A 23,145-nucleotide genomic window follows, 5' to 3' on the forward strand; every position below is an offset into this window, starting at 1 on the left:
GAATCGTAAAAATATATCTTTAACACTAGCGCAATTATATACAGAAGAGATAAAAAAATCAAGACAAAAACAGAAGTCAAATAAAAGAAATATTCAATTGGAATTAATTCCAAGTAAATATATTTATTTTTATTTAATAAATTTTTTTGTAATTATAATATCATTGAATTTAACTAATTAATTATTTTAACATGTAGTTCCCAATATTGAAAATGCAAATATATTCAAGGAATTTCCGCTATTGAAGGGTGATTATGTTTTTGTTCTATATGGCGAAACTATGTGTATAGGAAAGGTTGTAGCAATATATTTTGAGGGTTACAATAACCATTGTTATATAGATGAACCTATTACAAATTTAAATGATATTTCTTATATTTCATTATATGTTTATTTACCTATTCATCTTGATCTGTTTAGTGACATTTTGAAAAAGGGTTGTAATCTTTTAACGCATCATTTAGCATCTAATATCATTTATCATTTTGGTAAATCAGGAGTATCAATTGATGGAAATATTTTAAAATTATTAGGTAATGAAAAAAAATATTATTTTGATTATTTTGGCTGTAAGGATATTATTCAAAAGATATATGATGTTTTGGGAGGAAGATAAATGATCATTTTGCTTATTTTAGATAAAATTTTAAAGTTAGGTTCTTAGAATGCGTATTAATAATAATAAAAACCTATATGTAGAGCTAATATAAAAAAATTTTAGTTTCACCTGACCTATATATGTATAGCTCGGGGTCCTATATAAGTGGTCTGAAACTGGCAAATTAATAAAACTATACTAGCTTCTTGCCAGTTCCATAGCGCCAAGTTAGATTCCAAAAAATTATATGTCCAAAAAAATCGGTCAGAGTTAGCTTCATTATAATGCCAGCCAAAATTAGTAATACTATATAGCAGAGGGTGTTCTGGACTTCTGGTATCAGAATGGTATCACATGACTATGGCACAATAATTTTGGCCAGAACTTTGGATATAATAACTTAGCATCCAAACTGGCATAGAAGTGGCATGAAACTGGCAAACTAATAAAACCACTCTAGCTTCCTGCCAGTTCCATAACAGCTCTACAGTAGTTCCAGGATACTACCAAGTCACCATCATGACGTCAAGCTGGATCCTCAAATCATGTGCTCTAAAGATCGGCCAGAATTATGGCATAATGTCAGCCAAAATTAATCGCAAATCTACTGCGCCACCTGACCCAATTTTTTTTTTACGCATTTTAACAGGCAACCAAATAGGCGCACAGTTCATCTATATTTACTAACCAACTGGTCATAGAGAGGGAAAACAGACCCCATCTTTAGGATACATAAATTAATAGATTATCAGTTATAACATCCTAGGACATATTAATCAATAAACTATAATTTCCTAGGACATATTAATCAATAAACTATAACATCCTATGACATTAATTAATAAACTATATTGTCCTAGGACATATTAGTCTGGAACAAGTAGTATGTCCTAAGACATATTAATATATTAATAATATATTAATATGTCTTAGGACATACTACTCAAGAAACAGAGTATTTAAAATTCCACACGTTTCTCCATAAAATTCTAACGGAAGTCTTACACCAAAGTCGATTAACTAACAGACATGAATGTAAAGAAATCTTATCATCTTCTAAGTATTCAAAGATCTCATTTAAGCAATCACTTATGACATTTTTTTTTTCAGAAATGTGGGACCGTACGGTCAATTTTATTTTGAAATGTCCGCTTTGTAACAATTTATCATATGACTTTATGAAGTTTTTCCGGAAAATCATGAGATACGTGCTAATACACTACAAAGATTTAGGTGTAACAATAATACCTGTAAGTAGTAATTTCATTCTTTTTACGATCGCTTTATATGATTTAACTTGTTAATTTATTTGGTCCTTTGTTAAATGCCTTTTTTTTCATAACAATTCAATCTTTTTTAATATTGATATTGTTGTTTATAGATTATCACTTAAATCACATAGCATTTATGTACAGTATCTATTTATAATTCAGATTTATTATTAACAACAACTTAAAAAGTCATTGGATTTACTATATATATCGTACTCAGTTACGTACGCCAAATTTTAATTTAAACAAAATATCCGAGAATTAAATAATTTGTTTGATCAACGAGCAATAAAATTACTTTAAATATTATAATCATTAATCATTACATGATTTTTTAGTAACAATTAAAACAGCATTATTGACAATAAATGCGATAAATCTATTGTGTAAATTTATACATCAGCAATGATGATTCCACGATGCAATTCTTGCTGATATTTTAAGATATGACGCGTTATTATAATATACTTGCTCGTGATTCATTAGATAATTAACTACTTCAGTTTATTTAGTGGATTCAAGATTCTGCGAATTGTCAGACTCGTAATTTTTAGACCAATCATCAATGATTGATTATTTGATTTTGGTGCTAGTTCTTTTAGACTTATAAATGTGATGCTTGTTCTTTGTCATAAATTTTTTTGTAGCTATTCCTTTCTTTCCACATACTGGTCAGGCAGCATTATTTTATATCAAAGTAACAAAAGACAGGATCATTAGGAATTATTTCGGAATATTTTACAAAGCTGAAAGATTACAGAAAAACACTTTATTAATAATCCCTTATGAAGAGCTCTATTTAAATTTGAAAACTACTCAATTCAATAGCAGTATTACAAGCTTATTATCAAACAGAAAAATGAATTAAAAATCATTTACTAACATTTAACAATAATGAAGATTTACAATTGTGACTTATTGTATAGTGAAAATGAGTATTTATATATTCAGATATCAATCATGAACAAAAAAAAAAAGAAAAAAGAATTATTTTAGTTTGATGAAAGTAGCAGATCACGATAATTTAAAGAAATGATAATAAGTTATAATAAGGATATACTGTGTAAATATGAATTATACTGATAATAATGAATTAGTGTTTATTAGTTTTTAAATAAAAAATTTAATTCTAATAAAACAAATTAAAATATTTTTTTTTATGTTAAACAATAATAATAATAATAATAATCATCTGAATTAAACTTACTAAGTCATTCAATTGAGGGTTAAATTTTACGTATTATTAATAATTCAGCTATTTTTAACGTTCTTAATGATATGTAGATCCCTCGCTCGCATCATCATAGATATCTCTGCGATGGATCATCTTCTCTCCGCATCATTTTAGATCTCTCGCTCGCATCATCTCAGATACCTCTGCGAGAAATCTAATTTCGCTTTAAAGATTTAATCCTTTTGGCCGTTAATAATCTTATTTCTTTTCTGAACATCACAGATTCTACCAATCTATCAAATTCTACTTTTGATTCTGACTCATTAGATTCTACCATAAATATATTTGCAACTGTCCAAATCCATAAAAATTATTTTAAATCCAAAAAAAAAATAAAAAATAAAAAAAAATAAAAAAATGTTTTTTAACCCCAAAAATAAAAATAATTTTTTTTTTAATTACCTGATTTACCTCTATAGCTTCAATTCGGTGGTGTTTTTTTTTGAATTGTCTGACATAATAAATTCATGAGCACAAATTTGGTATATAAGATTTTATCAATAATTCAATAATTGAATTATAATATATTGCTATCTGAAAATAATATTTCTTTAAAATTGATAAGGAATAAATAACCAACCCTATATATCCAAGAAATTGATAAAATATCTGATGAACTAAAAGATGCAATACATTTATCCCCTCCAAACTTCACAACCAAGATGTGCAATTTACTAGTAAATAAGAGACAAAATTTATATATTTATTAATAGATAATAATAGAATTGACATAAAAAATATGAATACTACTAACACGCAAATAGGTAGTCGGTCGTGAAGTATACTAAAAAAAAAAAAAATTATAAAAAGTGGTATGTATCAGAATAATTGTGTAAATTCAGATGACTCCTATACCGGCTGGACAATTTGTGTCCGCATAAGCTTGTCCCCCACTTTGATGAATTATTATTACAGCTTCATTTTCAAAAAACGCCAAATATTTGAAGACAAGTAACCAAACGGTGTAAAATCCGTCTATATATTTTGCAGCTTTCCAGACCTTTAAACATCAAGATTACTGTCTCTCATTTAACAGGTACAGCTTCCATCCCTGTATTACTTCCTTGATTTATGATATGCTTCAATAATACATAATCCTGCATATTTTCCTTGAGCTTCAGAATATTGTAAAGAAATGTCATCAAATCCCGTTATAACGGAATCATCATTATCACCGATCTCTCAAATTTAAATAAAAATTGAGCCGGTTTCTCCAATATCTTCAATCGAAATTTATCAACTAACATTCCAAACGCTCAACCAATTTCTACATTAAATATAACTGATTACGGTCTTGCTCAACAGCTCAAGTTCCTAAAAATTTGTTCGGCCATTAACATACTTAACGTAAATATATCTCATTGATTAAAATTAACTTTAATTAAAATTTTGTATCGTTTTTCGAGTCACATTATTGAGATTATCTTTAATAGCATAAAGTTTCATAGTGCAACTACCTAAAGGTATCATATAATGAGCTAACGAAAGATCTCTTAATCAATTGGTATAAGTATCAACATTTTTTTCTGTAAAATAAGAATTAAACACTTGACAATGATTTGATTTTAGTGACTTGATATTGCTTTCGAATGGTATCGTCAACGCTTCCTTCAATATGAACATCCAATGTATCAAAGAGTGTTTGAATATTCATCTTTTTAATTTTTCCGTTAATGCACTGGGTAAATTATGGATATGTTTGAAAATGGCTATCCACTTTTCTATTATAAGAAAATATGATCAAATTTCGTCTTAAAAATTTAGTTCTTAAGATACCTCTGGTCCATGACATACAATAGCAGCCATATTAGCCAAGAGCGCTTGTGAAGTATCCCTCATTTAATATGTTGTTTGGTTTGTAACGGCAATGTAAGTCTTATTTCCAAATGCATTCCAACTAATCAAGCAAAAAATGCAGCGTGTGGGCCGTCATAACCTAACACCAAAACGCCGAATATTGCCTGGCAATAGCGTTCCACTTTCCAAGTTATGCTAATAAAGTTAATGCCATCAAATCAATTGCACAAACTACTTTGCCACATAAGAAATAAATTTTAGCGGAATGTCAGAATAGTGGGTACTAAATAATATTAAATATGATAATTGAATAATGAAATTGCCTGAATAACACACAAGCTAAACCATTTTATGTTTGTGCCTCCTACTACTACATAAATCCTAAATTCTTCGAAACGTGTCTGAAGACGTGCAATAGTTTAAGATGACACATTTCATTCACAACCAAAAGTGTTTCTTTGCAGGAAAAAATCGGTATGGCTTCCACATCAGCAATCATTGGCGAGATCCATGCAAGTGAGGTTTAAAAGTTCAGAAATGATTTCAATTACCTAAAAGATTCATAATAATAATTAATTTGACCTGGATAATTTTAGTATAAATCATTAACGAATCAACCTTAGATTCTATTTTTGATTCTTTACTTGCATCTCACTTCCTGACCGATGAAAGTCACTTCTTTCGCGCGAAATTCTGAACTGTTTTTTTCTTTAACACTTATAAGCATTGCTAGCATCAGATGATCCATTATGCTTTCGAAGAAAATCATATTTTAATGGAGTCGATGAAATTTTCATAATGTTCATTATACCCTTTGAATCCAAATTTTAATTTCTGTACTGAAGTATTATAAGTCGTGTTGTAATAGTACAAATCCGCCTCGATAAAAGGGCTCGATATAAACATGTGTGTCGAATTTTATGGAACGTAATTGAGATATCTCAATACTTTTGAAATCGAAAGCTCACTTTTTCTAAAGTTAAATAGTATTAATTATAATTAATTTCGTTATTTAACTAAACGAACCCTTAAATTACAAAAAACTATTTGAACTTCTGAGAAGGTGAAATTTTATCAAGTTTAAAACATCATCAATTTATACCAGATGAAAGAATCGACAAAATTCTTTCTTTATTTGGAAATATCAAATCTTATTGATCAATAAAATTTAAATTAACCGATCCATGTAAAACAACCACGAGAGCTGTAAATACGAAAGCAAGTCAACTTGAAATTATAATACAAGTTTTCCTATTTATCTTCACAATAAACGGGGGCTTCTACATTACGGCTATGGCAAAGTTTTGGAATTATTTCACTTCTCGTTCACAGACATTAGCAACATTCAAAATAAAGTACATCTTTAACAGCAAGAAAATTTATTGGTTAATTTAACAATTTGAAACTTGCAACACCACAAGGATTTCCTAAAAATTATGAATAGGCTTTCCGATATACTTTGCTCGGCCATAGTCGAGTTTATGAATATCTTTGCTTCTATATGAATTCTAACACCGAATTAAGAATCAAGATGTATATTTTGGATTGTTATTCTATTAAATCCAAGGGTAATTCGTGATCAATTTGCACCTATCAGATAAAATTATTCCGCGTTAACCAAATTAATGTTGACGTCTCGGATTATACTCTTGATTAAGTAAAAACATGAAAGAAAGTATTACTTGTAATACAAATGGTTTTAGCATCTGTAAAAGTTGAAGATTTTTAGAAAAATTTTTATATTGCAACTAACTCCACAAAGAGAGATACAAATTGTTTTGCTGGGAGATTAGCTAAAATAAGAGCTGAATGATAATATTAGTCAAAATGGAAAGCTATAGTCATACTTTTCTCATAAGATGACGAAAACCCAAGCATGAGATACGTAAAAAATTTATAGATTTGTTTCAATAATTAATTTATATTGTTCATATACGTATTTCTGTGGATCATATGAAAAGGCTGACAGACAGTTGTATAAAAGAACAAGACGTTTATGCATGGGATCGTTATTACAAATTTCATCACTCACGCAGTCTATTAAATCAATATCACCATTTTTCCAATAAGACGTGCTGATTATGACGATGGTATCTATAAAACAGAAGTGAGAGAATTATTAAAGTCATGGTGTGAAAATTAACGGAAGAACAAGAAGTCCTTACTTGTGACTTTGTGAAACCGAAAGGATACAAAATCCAAGTTCGGCAATGCAATGTAAGTTTTAATTGTTTATTAGTCATTGAATTTAATTGTATACTTTTATTAATATCTTTGAATTATTAGCAATGATAGTTCAATAATATTTCCAGTATCTAAATTAATCAAGTTTCTGCATCATATTATTTCTTTGATCTCATATTTTTGAGACATTTTGCAAGACTCAGATCAATAATAACTCAAGTATTCTTATTCATATTTTGACCAAAACTTATAAAGATGTTGTGTTTAAATAGAATAGTTCCGTAGCCAGAATTTCAGTTGTACTAATTTTAATTTTAGAAAATTCCATTTATCTATTACGAAATAAAATTTAATATGTAGTGAATCAAATAAAAAATAAAATAAAATAATACGGATTAACTCTTATCTTTATATTTATTCTGATTCATTTTTGTACCAAAATTTTTTACTAATTGTGCATATTCTACTACTGTTCTGAATTTAGCTGTACCAGAATTTATGATGAAAATCAGGTAAAATTTTGCTGTTAATATCCACAAAGAAATCGTAGTAACAAATGTATTTATACTATGACATTTAATCTATAATTCGTAGTGACTGGTAGTTAAAATGATTACAATTTATATGATTTAAAAAATCGGATAATATTACATTATGATATGATTAAAGTAAATTACTCAAAATACTAATTTATAATATCAAACAAATCGAAAACCTACTTTTTAGTTATTAGATCATAACAACAAAAACAAATTCAAATTTAATTATTTATTTCTTTATTATATTATTCATAGAAGTAATATATAATATAGAAAACAAATTAATACATTTCATTTACTTGATATAAGATACTATTTTTTTCTTTTGATAATTTGAAATACTTCATAATCTTCTATTGCAAATTCTTCTTTAGTATCACTTATCTTTTTTTCATAATATTCTTTTTTACAAATTATTGTATTAATACCTGTAACTGATTCTTTTGCTGCATCTAATATAAGATCATTTCCAAAACCTGGACCATGTTCATGATGATTATTTATTGCACAATCCATATCATTTACTTTACTAATAATTGAACCTTTAAAGCTATAAGTATTTTTAAAGGAAAATATAAAACTATCTTTAGTTTTTCCCCAAGAATCAGAAGATATAAATGTTGAAGGATTATATCCCCCTAAAATTTCTTCTGTCCCTTTTATTTTAACAAATGTAACAGTATATGCTTTATCATCACATAATGTATGGAATGTTCCAGGATTAAAACCATCTTTACTTGCTCTTAATAATAATTTAAATTTATATGGCACATATAATTCTCTTAGTTGAGAAAATTTATCATTAATTTCAACTTTATCAATCCATCTTGAAATAGTTGAAACAATACTTAGATTAACAATCTTTGAATCAATAATTCCATCAACTTTAATATTTCTAGGAAATGAAATATTATCTTTTGGTTCATAATTAGGATCCAAATAGGAATTTAATAAATCCTCATAAAGTTGATGCTTTAAAAGTTTTTTATAAGGATGAACTTTTTGTAAAAATTCTTTAGATGATAAACTAAAAAATCTAATTAAAGGTAAACAATGCTTTAAAGTATTTTCCACTGTTTTAAAATCATCATCAGTCCAAGTGTCAGGATCTGGAATGAGAGTTGGATTTTGTGCAAGACCCCATTTTAATACATGCTCCCAAACTTCAATTTCATTCATTTGTAAATCATTTCTCTTAATAAGTAAGATTAAAGACTTTTCGGGAAGTGAAGTAAAATCAAATGATTTAAATATTTTTTCTGGATATTTAGCCATTAAATTCGTACAAAATTGTTGAATTTTTAAAAGATTATTACGCTGAAAACTTGTTTGATGAACAAGTTCAAAATGTTGCTCTATCCATTCCGATTTATTTTCAATTAAATAATTCTGTAAATATTCAACTATTTCTTGAAGTAATAACTCATCTGCAGCTATCAAAACTTTTAAAATATCTGAAGTTTCTTGTTCATCTAATGAAAGAATACCACCATAAATATACCTAGAATATTATAAAATTTAAAAAGATTGCAAAATTAAAATATTAAAAATATTACAAGTTAATTACACCATAACTTACTTCAAAATAATTTTTAGGATTTCCGGTGATATATTTGATAACTTAATATGAGCTAAGGTATTATCATTATTCTTTTTATTGGAAGCTAAAGCTCGTCGTAAATATGGAGAACGGTAACATAAAATATTCATATGTGCACGAAAGATATTTACATTAGGATCTTCTCCAGCTTCAATTGTAACATCATAATATTCATCATCATTTAACAGCTCAATATAGTTTTGACTTAATTTCGGAAAAAATTGCGATGACATAATTTTAAATTTATCAGTGGTAGGTGAGGAGAATTTATAAAGGATTATCCGGATCATGCATGTTGATTTCAAATAAGGTTAAATTAAAATATAACGTGATGATTACCCCAGCGTACCCTTCAAAAATGTCACGAAACGGCCGGCATTACGGCGTTATGCACTAACACGTGAAAATAAACAGTGACGAATAAGGAAACCAAGTCCCTCAGATACTTATGAAAAATGGAAACAAGGAAGGGTGTGACGGATGTGACAAAAACAGTCACGTGCTTTTATATTGTGACATTTTTGAAGGGTACGCTGTGTCGCTGTGGAAATCTAACGTGATTTACTGCGCCATTTACAATCAGCTATTTGTTATATAGTTTCCGTTCACGCACAATTGGAATATCACAAATAAATCACACTTGAAGGATCGCAAAAGGAATGTTAAATCAGTAAAAAATTTATGTGATCTTTTTTGAAGTTTGACTTACAATTCCATTATTTATAAGGTTTATACTGTAATGCGTTCTGGAAATTAATCCATCAGAAGTTTAGAACTAAATTTCGAAACAGAAAATATACTTTTTCTTAAAAAAAAAATCCAAAGATGTTTCAAATATATGTGAATTTCAAGGACTATTACAGTGCATTAGTGTTACGATCCGGATGATTAACGGATGGCCAATTTGTTCAAATATTTCCCATCTATTTTTGGAAAGAGATGCCTACATTTCCTAAATTATGTATTTGCTATTAGGGTTTACATTTAACATTATAGGACGACCCAAAAAAAGAATTATTCTATTGACTAAATGTTAAAAATGAAATATAATTCAGACGGATTGAATTTTATTATCTATACGGATGAATATTTCCGATTTTTGATGAGTTTTCTAATTTATCTCTTTTTTTTTTATTTCCGAAGGAGATATTTAAGTTTATTAAATTATATATTAAGATATACTTACAAAATATCTCGAAAAAAAATTATTCCTTTATTGATTGATTGCACATAATTATTAAAATGTGACGATCCGTTAATCATCCGGATCGTAACTCTACAGTGCATTTATCGACATCAATTAGAGTGCGCTAAAAAGGTAAATATATTAATTTATAATAAAGTATGAAATTTTTTTATAAATAAGAACAGTTCACGAACTAAAATAAATACTTCCATATTTGACATAACATAGCCTTTCTTTTTTTTCAAAAAAATCATTTACGCTTCGAATAAATCATCTTTGCTACTTTATATGAACAAACTTTTCAGCGATACCTCATCACTTAAGCTTAGCGATTTAAATTAATTTATTTTTATTAATTATAGTACGATATTAAATTAAATTCGCAAAATCAATTTATATGCACACTGAAATCGTATTATTCCAAAAAACCATACAAAAAAAATGATAAAAATATAAACTACTGTAATTTGTTACACTCTCTTTACGTAACTAAAAATAAAATTTCGTTAAAATACTGTATCATTACTCAATTGGAAAATTATGAGATACTTTGATACACCCTTTTGTATTACGTGGATTATCATTTTTACAATTCTTACACCTCGTTTTGCAACCTTCCGCATCTGATATTTTCTTACAGTTTTTACAAATTTTAAGACAAGGAGCCTCCCCATGTTTGTGTTTGCACTCATCATAAATTTTTTGACACCCAGGTGATTGATAATCTCTTCCGCAACAATGATAAACTTGCTTGCATCCAGGTGAATTAGCATTTTTATTATGACAGCACTTCCAGTATCCAGATACAAACGCGGGTCTAGTAGGATTTAATATTCCAAAAGTAACGACACGAACCGTCCAAGCTTGAGGACTATCGTCAAACTCCTGTCTCGTTGTAGCTTCAACATAGTAATCAGAATGCTTACGATAATGCGAAGATGGATGTGTAACTATAACATTTCCACGATGAACATCCTCTACATTGGGATGAAACGATTCCGTTTCCAAATGACATTCAGGAAACGCTAACCTTGGATCAGTTTCTTCAAAACACTTAGAACACTTGACCACTCTAAGGTTGAGACCTATCGGATGTTTAAGGTGTCCATCCATAAATGATTCATACTTCGCGAGGATTCGTTCCGGTTCCGATCCTTTAAAAACACCAAACGTGTTTAATCGTTCACTTGTGAGTCCCATTTGAACATAAACGTCTGTAGGCAGTAAACTTTCATACAACAAAATCTTAAATTCGCCAGTGTTTGAAAGTAAGTTATCTTTATTATGTTCTCTTAAGGCTATTTCATTGGCAGCATCACGAGGGCCGTTTCCAATTTTATCACCTTTAGTAACAATAATGGTATTATCCCATACATTTCCTTTATAGTATTTAGCCAAAGATTCTATAAATCTTGCTTGACGTTTGTAAGAGCCTTTCGCTCTGGCATCAGGTACTACAAACCACAAGATTGTTGTTATATCCTGAATTTTCGCTTCCATCATCTTACGAAAAATCGAACGTACAGTTTCGTCATCATTCTTATATTCATCAGAATCATCGAAACCAGGTGTATCAATGTAGAAGCCTCCTTTAATACCGTAAATCGTAATTGTGTCAGTTTCTGATTTGCTCGAATGTCCGATTTTCACATTTTGTGCTCCAAAAATTGTTGCTGTAAAGCTTTTTCCATTCCCCGTATTTCCAACTGCAAGAATGCATCGTTGTAATGACTAATAAATATGTATCGATTGAGTATAAATTCTTATTTAGGTTCTTTAAAGTTACAATATCATACTTACGCTTGCACCGGACATTTTGTCGCAGATAATAAGAGATTAGGGTATTTGCTAGAGATGATTGTATGATATAACCAATCGTAATAAATACGTCATACTGACTTCTGCATTTTTTTTTTAGATAAAATGCCCTGAAATAGAATAATCTTATTGGCTTATCCAGATTTATAAATGAGAATAATACACTAAATATTTGGGTTCTAATATGGTATCGGGACATTTCGCCGAAAAATAATCTCTATTTTTCGGCAAAATGGCTTTCGGCAAAATGTTCCCATTACTATCTCTTCTAAATTCAAAAGTTATATTTAAAATGTACTGTATATTACGATAGTAATTTATTTATATAGGAGCTACGGCTGGTGGATATTTTATATAAATTTTCTTCATATTTCATATTTTATATATAGATTACTTTTTCATAATTTGCGGAAAATAAAAAAAAAAAAATATCGAATGCTGTAAGAGAGAATACTGGTAACAGATAATGATAATGACTATGAATAGAATTAGGATGGATTATAATCGTATACTGAAATTGTATACTGGTAACCAATTTTTTTTTAACCCAAAAAGTGAATTAAAAATAATATATCATGGAATTGTAAACAATGTACAAAAATATAGAATAGGAAAATGTTTTCTACACGAATTTTTTTTTCTAACAAATCATATTTTTTATTATTTAACCACAGCTAATTCATGATTTTGATAAAACTACACTAGAAAGGGAAAAAAGCATCATTTATTTTATATATATATTTCTCATTCCTAAAAAATAATTCGTTGCGATAAAATATTCTATACAATTCTAATGTCCTAATTGTATAATAACAAGTACTTGAGGTCTCAATTTCAAGAGTATGTAAATTTACTTCATTTTCAATAAATATCTCAATTGGGGAAATTATGAGATATATGGGTACATCCTTTCGTATTATGTGGATTATCATTATTGCAATCCTTACACTTCTCCTTGCAACCTACTGTATCAGACCTTTCCTTACAGTCTTTACAAATTGTAAGACAAGGTGTTCCGCCATAATTATGTTTGCATTCATCAAAAATTTTTTGACATCCAGAAGATTGATAATCTCTTTCGCAACAATGATAAACTTGCTTGCACCCAGATGAATTAGCATCGTTATTACCACAACACTTCCAGTACCCAGGTACAAATACGGATCTAGTAGGATTTACTCCTCCAAAAGAAAAAGCACGAACCGTCCAAGCTTGAGGACTATCGTCAAACTCCTGTCTCGTTGTAGCTTCAACATAGTAATCAGAATGCTTACGATAATTGGAAGATGGATGTATTTTTATTACATTTCCACGATGAACATCCTCTGTAGCTGGATGAATTAACTCTATTTCCGTATGACATTTAAGAGACGCTAACCTTGGATCAGTTTCTTCGGAACACTTAGAACACTTTACTTTTCTAAGGTTGAGACATACCGGATTCTCGAGATGTCCCTCTATTAATGATTCGTACTTTGCGAGGATTCGTTCTGGTTCCGATTCTTTAAAAACACCAAACGTGTTTAATCGTTCACTTGTGAGTTCCATTTGAACATAAACGTTTGTAGGTAGTAAACTTTCATACAACAAAATATTAAATTCGCCAGTGTTTGAAAGTAAGTTATCATTATGTTCTCTTATTTCATTGGCAGCATCACGAGGGCCGTTTTCAATTCTATCACCTTTAGTAACGATAATGGTATTATCCCATACATTTTTTCCAATATGGTATTTAGCCAAAGATTCTATAAATCTTGCTTGACGTTTGTATGAGCCTTTCGCTCTAGCATCAGGCATTACAAACCACAAGATTGTTGTTAAATTCCGAATACCCTTTTCCACCATTTTAAGATAAATCAAACGCACAGTTTCATCATCGTTCTTATCTTCATCAGAATCATCGAGCCCAGGTGTATCAATGTAGAAACCTCCTTTGATATCATAAACCGTAATTGTTTGAGTTTCAGACTTGGTTGTATGTCCGATTTTCACATTTTGTGCTCCAAAAATTGTTGCTGTAAAGCTTTTTCCATTCCCCGTATTTCCAACTGCAAGAATGCATCGTTGTGATGACTAATGAACACGTATCAAATAAGTGTAAATCCTATTAAGTGCTTTAAAATAAAAAATATCACACTTACGCTTGCACTGGACATTTTCCTCTCTTTACCTATTTTTAACAAGCTTAAACTTCTCTAAAACTCTAATTTACCAAAGCTTAAATCTTGTAACCGCCTAAACTTCGGATAATCAACTGTTACTAGAGACGTGCTTGTTTATATGATATTTCTGGACAACTATCGTAATAAATACGTCATAATGCCATTTTAGATTTAAAACAAAGAAAATACTTTTTCGATAATCGCGGTTACATAATATTTATTATCTTTTTTTTCGTAATAATTCTTACGGTCTTGTCACAATATCACATTACATTGTATGGTAATAAAAACTAATTATAATGTAGAATAAAGAGTGAACAACTGCTCATTTGTTATATATGACACAACTATTGAAATTTTACTCCAGAAGAAAATGATTAAGGTTGTACCGAAAAAAAGGATGTGATTATAAAAAAAGTCATATGTTGTGACTATAGAGGAGGTTTTTCTAATATATTTACAGTCGCACCTCCATAAGTGCACGCACCTGGGGCCCGGCTATGCACATGCAGTTAGGGAGGGTGTGCACTTAAAGAGCAGCCAATAGAAAAATCAATATTAGTAATTTGAGGGAATATTTATTTAAATTCATACGATTCAGTACTTGAATAATTGAATAATTAACTGGAAGTAGCGATATTTACTTTTTTTACCAAATTGAACCAATTAGGGATTAGAAACTTGAAAGATTCGATTTTCAATTCCAACGCCTAGACTTTTATTTTATATTTTCGTTCTAATAAAAGAATTGCACATACAAAAATGATCTGTGGTGTAAAATAATCTAATAAAATTAAAAAAGATTGAAAAATATTTTTTATTAAATTGTCAAATTTATCTATTTTAAAGAACCAAACAGCTATCGATGATTGGTCAATATTATATAGTTATCACGTGAATGCATTTATGGAGAGTGTTCTGATATGGACAAATTTATCCTGAACCGGGGTCCAGGTTCTTTATCCTAAACCCCCTATATAAATAAGTTTTTTCAGAGTAATCGTCACGTGATTAATACAGTTGCGGTCTAGGATAAGAACCTGAACCCCGGTCTATTTTAAGGACACTCGTTCTGATATACCCGGAATTCAGAATTACATGCACGTGTAGAACATAGAGTGTGTTAAGTCCTTAGCTTGGGGCCAAGCCATGGCGTGCATATAGGGAGGAAATGCACTTATAGAGGGTGCACTTATGGAGGTGCGACTGTATTAGTACATTGGGCCAAAATATGGTGAATTGGTATTTTAGGATTTTTTTCCGCCGGTTATAAACTGGCGGACTAATTAGTATATCTAGGATGATAAAAAAATTATTTACTGTAAAACGTTATGACTACATACTGATTGCATAAAATCTGATGTGCTTTATAACCATTTTGAACACAGCGAAAAAGCAATACATATATTTAGAAATTCTATGTCTTCTATAAGGGTCAATGCATTTACATAATTTTTCCTTTGGTATAGTAGCTTACTCTAATATATTGTAAAAAAGCTCTTATATAGATTTTATTTATTCTATAATTAACGTTTAAATATTAATAGTGATCAAACGATGTGAATTCAGCATAATTTTATAGGGTACTTTATATTATTATTCGATTTCATCTATAATATTCCGCATCGATTTAAAAGCAGAATTTATCTCCGAATTAAATTCTTGTCTAAGAGGATTACTTCCAATATCCCATTTATTTAAAGGTTTTCTCAAATCAACCAATAAAGTTGGTACAGACCTAAAAAAAAATAATTTTTAAATTGTCAAATAAATAACTTTTAAAAGAATTAAGATTGAATTCGTTAGTTACTGTACCTAGGTAGAGTTACTTCTTTTCTTTTATTTTCATTTGTCCGAGAAAGTTTATTATTATTATCATTCTTGTTAGTATTTAATTGTGTTTCAGCTTTTATCTCATTATTGAGTTGGTTTACATATTCGAATTTCTGACGATAAACTTGTTCAACACTCGTCGTAGATTTATTATCAGGTGCTAAATAATGTTATTTGAACTTTATACATATATATTTTCTTTTTTAAGAAAAAAATATATATAATTTTTAAAAATTTTAATACCTATTTTAGGTTTTTTAATTTTACAAATCTTTGGTTTAACAATACGACCACTTTTAATTCTTTCACTTCTCCTACTAGGAGTAAGGTTACGAAATGTTTCCTGTGATAATTGTTTTTGTTGTAAAACTTTTGCTTTACCACGCGAAATATTACATAATCCCATTTTTGTGTTTATAGATTTCCATTGTACGGAATTTTTATGAAGTAATTGATATTGCAGTCTATTATTTCCCATTGTTTACGTTTTACTTGTTCGTGAATCGTGGTATTAAATAAAAAAAGAAATGTTTATATAAAATTTCTTGTGTTACATTAAAGTTTAAAGTCATGTGATACAATAAAATAAATTAACTATATTATACTATATTATACTATTTGGGTAGGATCATTTAAATTTTCTACAGAATCACATAGAGTACTATATCTATAAGAGTTTAATGGCCAAGATTTTCCATCCCCAAATGAATTTCCAATGGGAATAAACCAAAAATACCATTTTGGTCCCATAACTTGAATCCAATTATTCTTATTACCAACATCAAATAAATTTAAATATTTGCTCGTAGTAACATCACCATCTTCTTTTATTTTATAATTATGTTTTTGTAAACTTTCTAAAGTAGTCTGATTTGATAAAATAAGGTTAGTATGAAATAATGTAAAACCTACTAAACACAATGAAAATACTCCTCCAAGTAATATTAAAAATGTCCAATTTAAGTCAATTTCTATTACTGGCTAATAAATTACAAGCGTTAGTTACAAGGTGAATTTTAAATTTGATTTCCATTTTTAAAAATAAAATAATTTACCTCACTAGTTGATTGGGCATATTTAATTACTGGAATTAATGTAGTTAATGAAATGAAAAATGAATATAATGTTGCCCATATAAGAAATAAATAAAAATATTTTTGATTACGATGTCCTATGCAATTATTTAACCATGGACAATGACTAAATAAGAATAAAAATAAAATGAATTTTTTCCCAATTTATCGCGTAAAGTTCACATAAGACAAACGAATAAATTCTTACTGATCCATCTTCGAAATACATCTTACATAAAAACAAAAAATGAAAATTAATATTGAATAATAATTAACGCGTCTTTTCCTTCCTTTATACATACTTTTTGCAAACTCTACAATGATGAGTTCTATCAGGTTTATCAATATCACATTTATTACAAAAACGTCTTTCCCCATTTTGTTTTACCATAATATACCCAAGTGATATAGGATCCCCGTTCTCATTTAAAACAACCAAATTTTTCGTTTGTCGTCGTCGTTGGGAGTCATCTTGTTGTTCTTGACTATTGTTACTTGCTATTTCTCCTGAATCTGAACGACGTTGATCAAGTGGTATATATGTTGATGATGTTGAATCTGCTAGATTTGAAATTTTTCTAGTCTAATATTTATGAATGATGCGAAATTAAATTACGCGATTTTAATTTCTCAAAACCACATATACTCTAAGTTAATTTAAGATTAACTCACTTCGGTCGGGGATCCAGGTGATGTGAAAGTAGCTTTAAAGTAACTCCACATCATTAATATAAAAAGTATATGATATACTAAAAGATAAATAACTCCTAAAAAAAAAATCCGTTTTTAACTTAATACAAAGTATATTCAGTTCTTCCTCATTTCAACGCCCTAAATTACCTTGTCCGGGGAAACTATTTAATAAAAATAATATACATAACCTAAAAACAAAAGCATAATAGCTCCACCCTACTAGTATTATTAAAAATAACACAGGAAAATAATTTCCTATTCGCACTGTAGTTTGTATACAATAGTTTTCTTCCCACCATTTCTCAAAATTTTGCCATATTTTAACCATGACAAGCTTTTAAAGAAGATACTACTTTAGATTTATAGAATTGTGAGAAATTTTAGATCCTTTCTTACAAATATAAATTTTTGAGGCTTGACATTGTGGCAAAGTATTAACGGCAAAATACACGAGAAATAACAGTTCCCGATAAACGGGGGACAACTCAAGGTTACACACATTAAGAGTCAACATAAATTGGTTAAAAGTGAAATCCATATTAAAATTCACAAAATTTTTAGAAAGACAGCTGATTTCAAGAGTTAAGGTTGTATATGCTAGTTAGTTCTATACAAGCGATGAAGCGAAGCTTTTTATCCAAATTGGATCACTGGATTCACTGGTCCACTAGTTATTTTGTTCTTAGTTTTATGTTTGATAATAGTAAGTTGAAATTACACTCTTTTTTTTTTATTTAGAACGTTTAAAAAAATAGTATTCAAGTACCTGAAATAAGATTCATGGTGTGCATGGTGTGATTGTCATATCATGATTATCACTTTCTGTATAAAATAAATGTTATTCGTGTAACTCTGAGTTATCCCCCGTTTATTTATCTAGTATTTATCTATCCCCTCTGTCCCCCTAGGTTAAAATTATTGTGATAAAAAAAAAATTTTCTATTTGTTGAAGAATGTCGGGAAGAAAAGTATTGGTGCTTGATAACGGTGCATACACAATGAAGGCAGGTTATGCTGACGAAACACAAGCAAGGTAACTTGCTAAAATTTAACAAATAATGAGTCCTTTTAGCGTTTAATGGTGTTTTTTGTTTGAATTCTTATAGAATAATACCAAATTGCATAGTAACGCGGGGGAAAGGTGATAAAAGATCATATATAGGAGATCAATTAAGTACATGCACAGATTTTACTGGTTTATATTATAAATTACCATTCGAAAAAGTATGATATCATTCAAGTGATTACATTTGCATTAAGTTTACGATGAAATTGATTTTCGCAATATTATTTATAATTAGGGATTTCTTATTAATTGGCAAAATGAAAAAGAAGTTTGGGATAGAATATTTTCTAAAGATGTTCTTAATGTAAGGTTTTGTTATTGATACATTAACATTATTTTTATTTATGTTGCTTTTAATTTTATCATTTTTTAGTGTGATCCGAAAAATACTACTCTATTAATTACGGAGCCATGTTTTAATTTACCGAACGTTCAACAAAATTATGATGAAGTTATATTCGAAGCATACGAATTCGAAGCCTATTATAGGACAAATGGTAAAACTAAAAAAAAATTATGGATTTTACACAAAAATTTTTATTTTACATTACGAATCTTTACATATAGTTCCATGGTTATGTATTCAAAACGATACAACTTCACTTTATAAGGATAGATTCTGTAAATTTAATGAAGTACCCGATTGTGCATTAGTAGTTGATTCTGGTTACTCTTTTACTCATATTGTTCCTTTTGTTATGGGAAGGCCGATATTACCAGCTATTAGAAGGTGAATCTTTACTTCACATCAAGACTTTTATTATTTATTTACTTAATTTTGATTATTATTACCAGAATCAATATCGGAGGAAAATTATTGACAAATCATCTAAAGGAAATTGTATCATTTAGGTAAAGATTAGATTTTTTACTCGAAATATGTTGACATTGTTTTCTTACAAGTTACAACACCATAATGATTAGATATTGGGATATGATGGAACAGACCTACATTATGAATGAAGTGAAAGAAACTTGTTGTTTCGTTTCTCAGAATTTTTTATCGGATCTAGAGATTTGCCGGTAAAGTTAACGAAATATTTTTATGTTAGAACATCCTAGTATCTTGTTCACCAATATCGAATTATCTAGGAGAAACCCACGAGATAATCCAATTCTTCAAGAATATGTTCTCCCAGACTTTTCGAGAAATTCAAAAGGATATATAAGAGTACCATATTATTTATGTCCTTATGGTTAAGCTACATTTATTGTTTATTTATTTTACTTGTAAATTACAGGAAAAGAAACGTGGAGGGACGTATGACCAATCTGACGAGCAAGTTTTGTACATGAACAATGAAAGGTTATCTGTTCCTGAAATATTATTTAATCCTATGGATGTTGGTATGAATATTACATTTACATTAATTCCGATTCGTACATACATGAGTTTATTAACTTCATTCATTAATCTCCAGGAATGAACCAAGCAGGAATTCCGGAAGTAATAGTGGAATCAATTAATGCAATTCATTCTGGTATCATATATCGCGACTATTCAAATTTTTTTTATTATTTTTTTTTCATTGGTTCTAAAGCGTAAAAAAGAGAGAATTTTTTGGTGGTAACTGACTTCTGGTATTTTGGGTCAATTTGAGAATAGAAATGTTTCCTTCTTTATCTGTAAATGATGTAGATTTACATGGATTACTCTACGGAAACATCATCTTAGTCGGCGGAAACTCCTTATTCTCCGGATATAAAAGAAGAATGTAAATGAATTCTCGGATTAGTTAGAATTTTATGGGTGTTTTTTTTATTAAAATTTATATTCTTTTTTTATTTATTATTAGTGAAAAAGATTTACGTTTTCTTGCACCAACGGAATTTGAAATTAGAGTTGGAATGTCAGAAAAGTAAGCATGACCAACGATTTTTTTCTTTGAATCATTTGAATCAGTTAATATTCTTCTCTTCATTATATATATATATTAATGAAAAAATAGTCCTATCACATACGCGTGGCAAGGAGGTGCTAAATTTGCGAATTCAACTGAATTTAACGAAAAGTTAGTTACACGTGCTGAATTTAACGAATATGGTCATAATATTTGTCTTCAAAGATTCGGTTTAGGCGATGATGATGATATTGAAATGTCTGAGTAATTATTACAATCTTATAACCAGAAAAATTTCTCAAGAAAATATATTATTCTATGTATCATTGAAACAGATTTCTTTAAATAAATAATAAATAAATAAAAATATATAAAATTTATATCCACAATACATACATTATAAATTTTTACATAACTTTAGATTTCCGATTAGTACATTAATATTATATTGGTCTCATAATTTCATCATAAATGAGTTCTAGATAATAATTTATAAGTAAATGACTTTTTTTCTTAAAAAAAAAACAAAAAACAAAAGATATACGTACGTTTCAATTGCTCTTTTGATAATTGGTCTTTATGTTTATCAAAATCGAAAAAGGATTCAGGGATTGGATCAGCAGATGGTTCATCATCAGGATCATGATACTTTAAATATACATATATTATATACATCAGTATGAGTTATTATGGCACTAATTATGTCTATTTTTCTTAACTTACTGGCTCCAAATATGGATGTTTCAAAGCTTCTTCAACAGTAATTCTCTTTGTAGGATTAAAAGCCAACAATTTTTCCAACATGTCAAGAGCCAATGGATTTGCGTGAGGGAACATATGAGTGAAAGGAATACGCTTTTTGAACGGAAGAGAACGAATATAGTCTCTAGCCTAAAAGAATATATAAATGGTTAATTATAAAATAAATAAGCTATTTCTTTAGTAATACAATAAATACCCTTCTACTTTTGATTCCATAGAAATCTTCCATTGTTGGTGTACCAAGAACATCAAGAATAAGCGTAAGTTGATGGTGGTCTATCCATACAAAAAAAGTTATTACAGAAAGAATGAATATGATAAAGTAAAAGTTTTTATAAAAAGCATACAATCTCTTCCAGGAAACAATGGTTTTCCGCTTAACATTTCTGCCAGGATACAACCAACAGACCATACATCAATGGCTTTGGTGTATTCTTTAAACGTTAACATGATCTCAGGAGCACGATACCATCGAGTTGCAACATATTCAGTCATAAATCCACTATGCTCATCACTGGAATTTGCACTTCGAGCGAGTCCAAAATCACAAACCTAATTATTTCACCAAAAATAGTTAAAAGAAGATGCACATGAAGAATTAAGGAAAAAAAAAATATTGATATACCTTTAAGTCACAATTAGCATTAAGTAACAAATTACTCGGTTTCAAATCACGATGAAGAACATTAGCAGAATGCATTGCTTTCAAAGCACGCAAGGTTTGATAGATGAAATATTGACAATGGTCATCACTTAAGTCTTGAGTGCGAATTACACGATGCATATCTGTCTCCATGAGTTCTTGAATGAGATAACTATAAACAATTCAAAAGAAAGATGTAAAGTATTATTAATTATTTGTTTTAATTACTTTAATTTAAAATAATGACAAATTACTTACACCTCGGTAAATTTCTCCAAAGATTCGGGCTTAACAATATCCAAAATGGCAATAATCTATATCATTAACAAATATATATCAGTCTCATGAAATTTAATTAACTAATTATTTCAAATTCCCCTTACAAATACTAACATTTTCATGGTTAAAATAACGCAAAAGTTTTATTTCTCTGAGGGTTCTTAGACAGAACATAGAATGATCAAAGGGAGTTATCTTCTTAATGGCCACTTTCTGACCGGATGACTTATGAAGAGCTGAACTGTATTATATAAAGTTTGTTTAAATAACAAGGTTTCATTCAAATACTTTTAACTCGGATTTTAAACTTACCAAACAACCCCATAAGCTCCTTCACCCACTACATCTAGAACCTCATAGTTTTCACCAACATTAAAATTGAGCTTTCTTTGAGATTTACTACTCATCTTGTCAAATACTTTCAAATACCTTCAATTAAAAAAAAATATCTTTATTAATAGTAACGAAAGAAAGACTATATATATTATCGAAACATTGTTTTGTTGATTTTTTGGAGTAATGATCATCGTGCACTGTAACATAAAATATTTTCGGTCATAATTCCG

The 23,145-nt window shown here is 28.9% G+C and overlaps 8 protein-coding genes across 9 annotated transcripts; 1 reads left to right on the forward strand and 7 right to left on the reverse strand.

Moving 5' to 3' along the window:
• Positions 1 to 3,524: 3,524 nt before the first annotated feature.
• On the reverse strand, positions 3,525 to 4,757 carry OCT59_011891 (uncharacterized protein; the record flags this gene model as incomplete). Its single annotated transcript, XM_066134094.1, has 5 exons — positions 3,525 to 3,554; positions 3,684 to 3,777; positions 3,858 to 3,887; positions 4,164 to 4,282; positions 4,677 to 4,757. 5 exons carry the CDS (start codon positions 4,755 to 4,757, stop codon positions 3,525 to 3,527), a joined length of 354 nt encoding a protein of 117 aa, XP_065989393.1.
• A 3,081-nt stretch (positions 4,758 to 7,838) lies between these two features.
• OCT59_011892 (uncharacterized protein) lies at positions 7,839 to 9,461 on the reverse strand. The gene is made up of 2 exons (XM_025324002.2): positions 9,203 to 9,461; positions 7,839 to 9,124 (listed from the first exon to the last, which is right to left on the reverse strand). Exons 1-2 carry the CDS (start codon positions 9,454 to 9,456, stop codon positions 7,936 to 7,938), a joined length of 1,443 nt encoding a protein of 480 aa, XP_025188362.1. The 5' UTR covers positions 9,457 to 9,461; the 3' UTR covers positions 7,839 to 7,935.
• Positions 9,462 to 10,733: 1,272 nt separating this feature from the next.
• On the reverse strand, positions 10,734 to 12,224 carry OCT59_011893 (uncharacterized protein; the record flags this gene model as incomplete). The annotated part of the gene is made up of 2 exons (XM_025312928.2): positions 10,734 to 12,140; positions 12,210 to 12,224. 2 exons carry the CDS (start codon positions 12,222 to 12,224, stop codon positions 10,932 to 10,934), a joined length of 1,224 nt encoding a protein of 407 aa, XP_025188363.2. The 3' UTR covers positions 10,734 to 10,931.
• A 642-nt stretch (positions 12,225 to 12,866) lies between these two features.
• OCT59_011894 (uncharacterized protein) lies at positions 12,867 to 14,475 on the reverse strand. The gene is made up of 2 exons (XM_025312929.2): positions 14,369 to 14,475; positions 12,867 to 14,300 (listed from the first exon to the last, which is right to left on the reverse strand). The coding sequence occupies exons 1-2, from the start codon at positions 14,381 to 14,383 to the stop codon at positions 13,101 to 13,103; spliced, it is 1,215 nt and encodes a 404-aa protein (XP_025188364.1). The 5' UTR covers positions 14,384 to 14,475; the 3' UTR covers positions 12,867 to 13,100.
• Positions 14,476 to 15,759: 1,284 nt separating this feature from the next.
• Positions 15,760 to 16,700, reverse strand: OCT59_011895 (uncharacterized protein; the record flags this gene model as incomplete). The annotated part of the gene is made up of 3 exons (XM_025312930.2): positions 15,760 to 16,127; positions 16,205 to 16,382; positions 16,466 to 16,700. 3 exons carry the CDS (start codon positions 16,698 to 16,700, stop codon positions 15,986 to 15,988), a joined length of 555 nt encoding a protein of 184 aa, XP_025188365.1. The 3' UTR covers positions 15,760 to 15,985.
• Positions 16,701 to 16,831: 131 nt separating this feature from the next.
• OCT59_011896 (uncharacterized protein) lies at positions 16,832 to 18,316 on the reverse strand (the record flags this gene model as incomplete). The annotated part of the gene is made up of 6 exons (XM_066134096.1): positions 16,832 to 17,203; positions 17,278 to 17,422; positions 17,504 to 17,524; positions 17,598 to 17,878; positions 17,968 to 18,062; positions 18,136 to 18,316. The coding sequence occupies 6 exons, from the start codon at positions 18,314 to 18,316 to the stop codon at positions 16,832 to 16,834; spliced, it is 1,095 nt and encodes a 364-aa protein (XP_065989394.1).
• Positions 18,317 to 18,941: 625 nt separating this feature from the next.
• On the forward strand, positions 18,942 to 21,163 carry OCT59_011897 (uncharacterized protein; the record flags this gene model as incomplete). The annotated part of the gene is made up of 13 exons (XM_025324003.1): positions 18,942 to 19,021; positions 19,095 to 19,212; positions 19,290 to 19,358; positions 19,428 to 19,551; positions 19,622 to 19,784; positions 19,850 to 19,906; positions 19,979 to 20,077; positions 20,147 to 20,225; positions 20,296 to 20,401; positions 20,476 to 20,535; positions 20,661 to 20,769; positions 20,851 to 20,913; positions 21,004 to 21,163. 13 exons carry the CDS (start codon positions 18,942 to 18,944, stop codon positions 21,161 to 21,163), a joined length of 1,287 nt encoding a protein of 428 aa, XP_025188367.1.
• OCT59_011898 lies at positions 20,942 to 22,986 on the reverse strand (the record flags this gene model as incomplete). 2 transcript variants are annotated; one of them, XM_025312933.2, is made up of 9 exons in its annotated part: positions 21,167 to 21,373; positions 21,444 to 21,543; positions 21,619 to 21,786; positions 21,854 to 21,933; positions 22,005 to 22,209; positions 22,283 to 22,472; positions 22,559 to 22,614; positions 22,694 to 22,820; positions 22,892 to 22,986. In XM_025312933.2, the coding sequence occupies 9 exons, from the start codon at positions 22,984 to 22,986 to the stop codon at positions 21,339 to 21,341; spliced, it is 1,056 nt and encodes a 351-aa protein (XP_025188368.1). In that variant the 3' UTR covers positions 21,167 to 21,338. The 2 variants fall into 2 exon arrangements, with proteins under 2 accessions (XP_065989395.1, XP_025188368.1); XM_066134097.1 differs by having other exon boundaries at positions 20,942 to 21,373; positions 21,444 to 21,786.
• Between the last annotated feature and the right edge of the window lie 159 nt (positions 22,987 to 23,145).

Source organism: Rhizophagus irregularis, chromosome 2 (genome assembly GCF_026210795.1).
Source record: "Rhizophagus irregularis chromosome 2, complete sequence".
Classification (NCBI taxonomy): Eukaryota; Fungi; Glomeromycota; class Glomeromycetes; order Glomerales; family Glomeraceae; genus Rhizophagus; species Rhizophagus irregularis.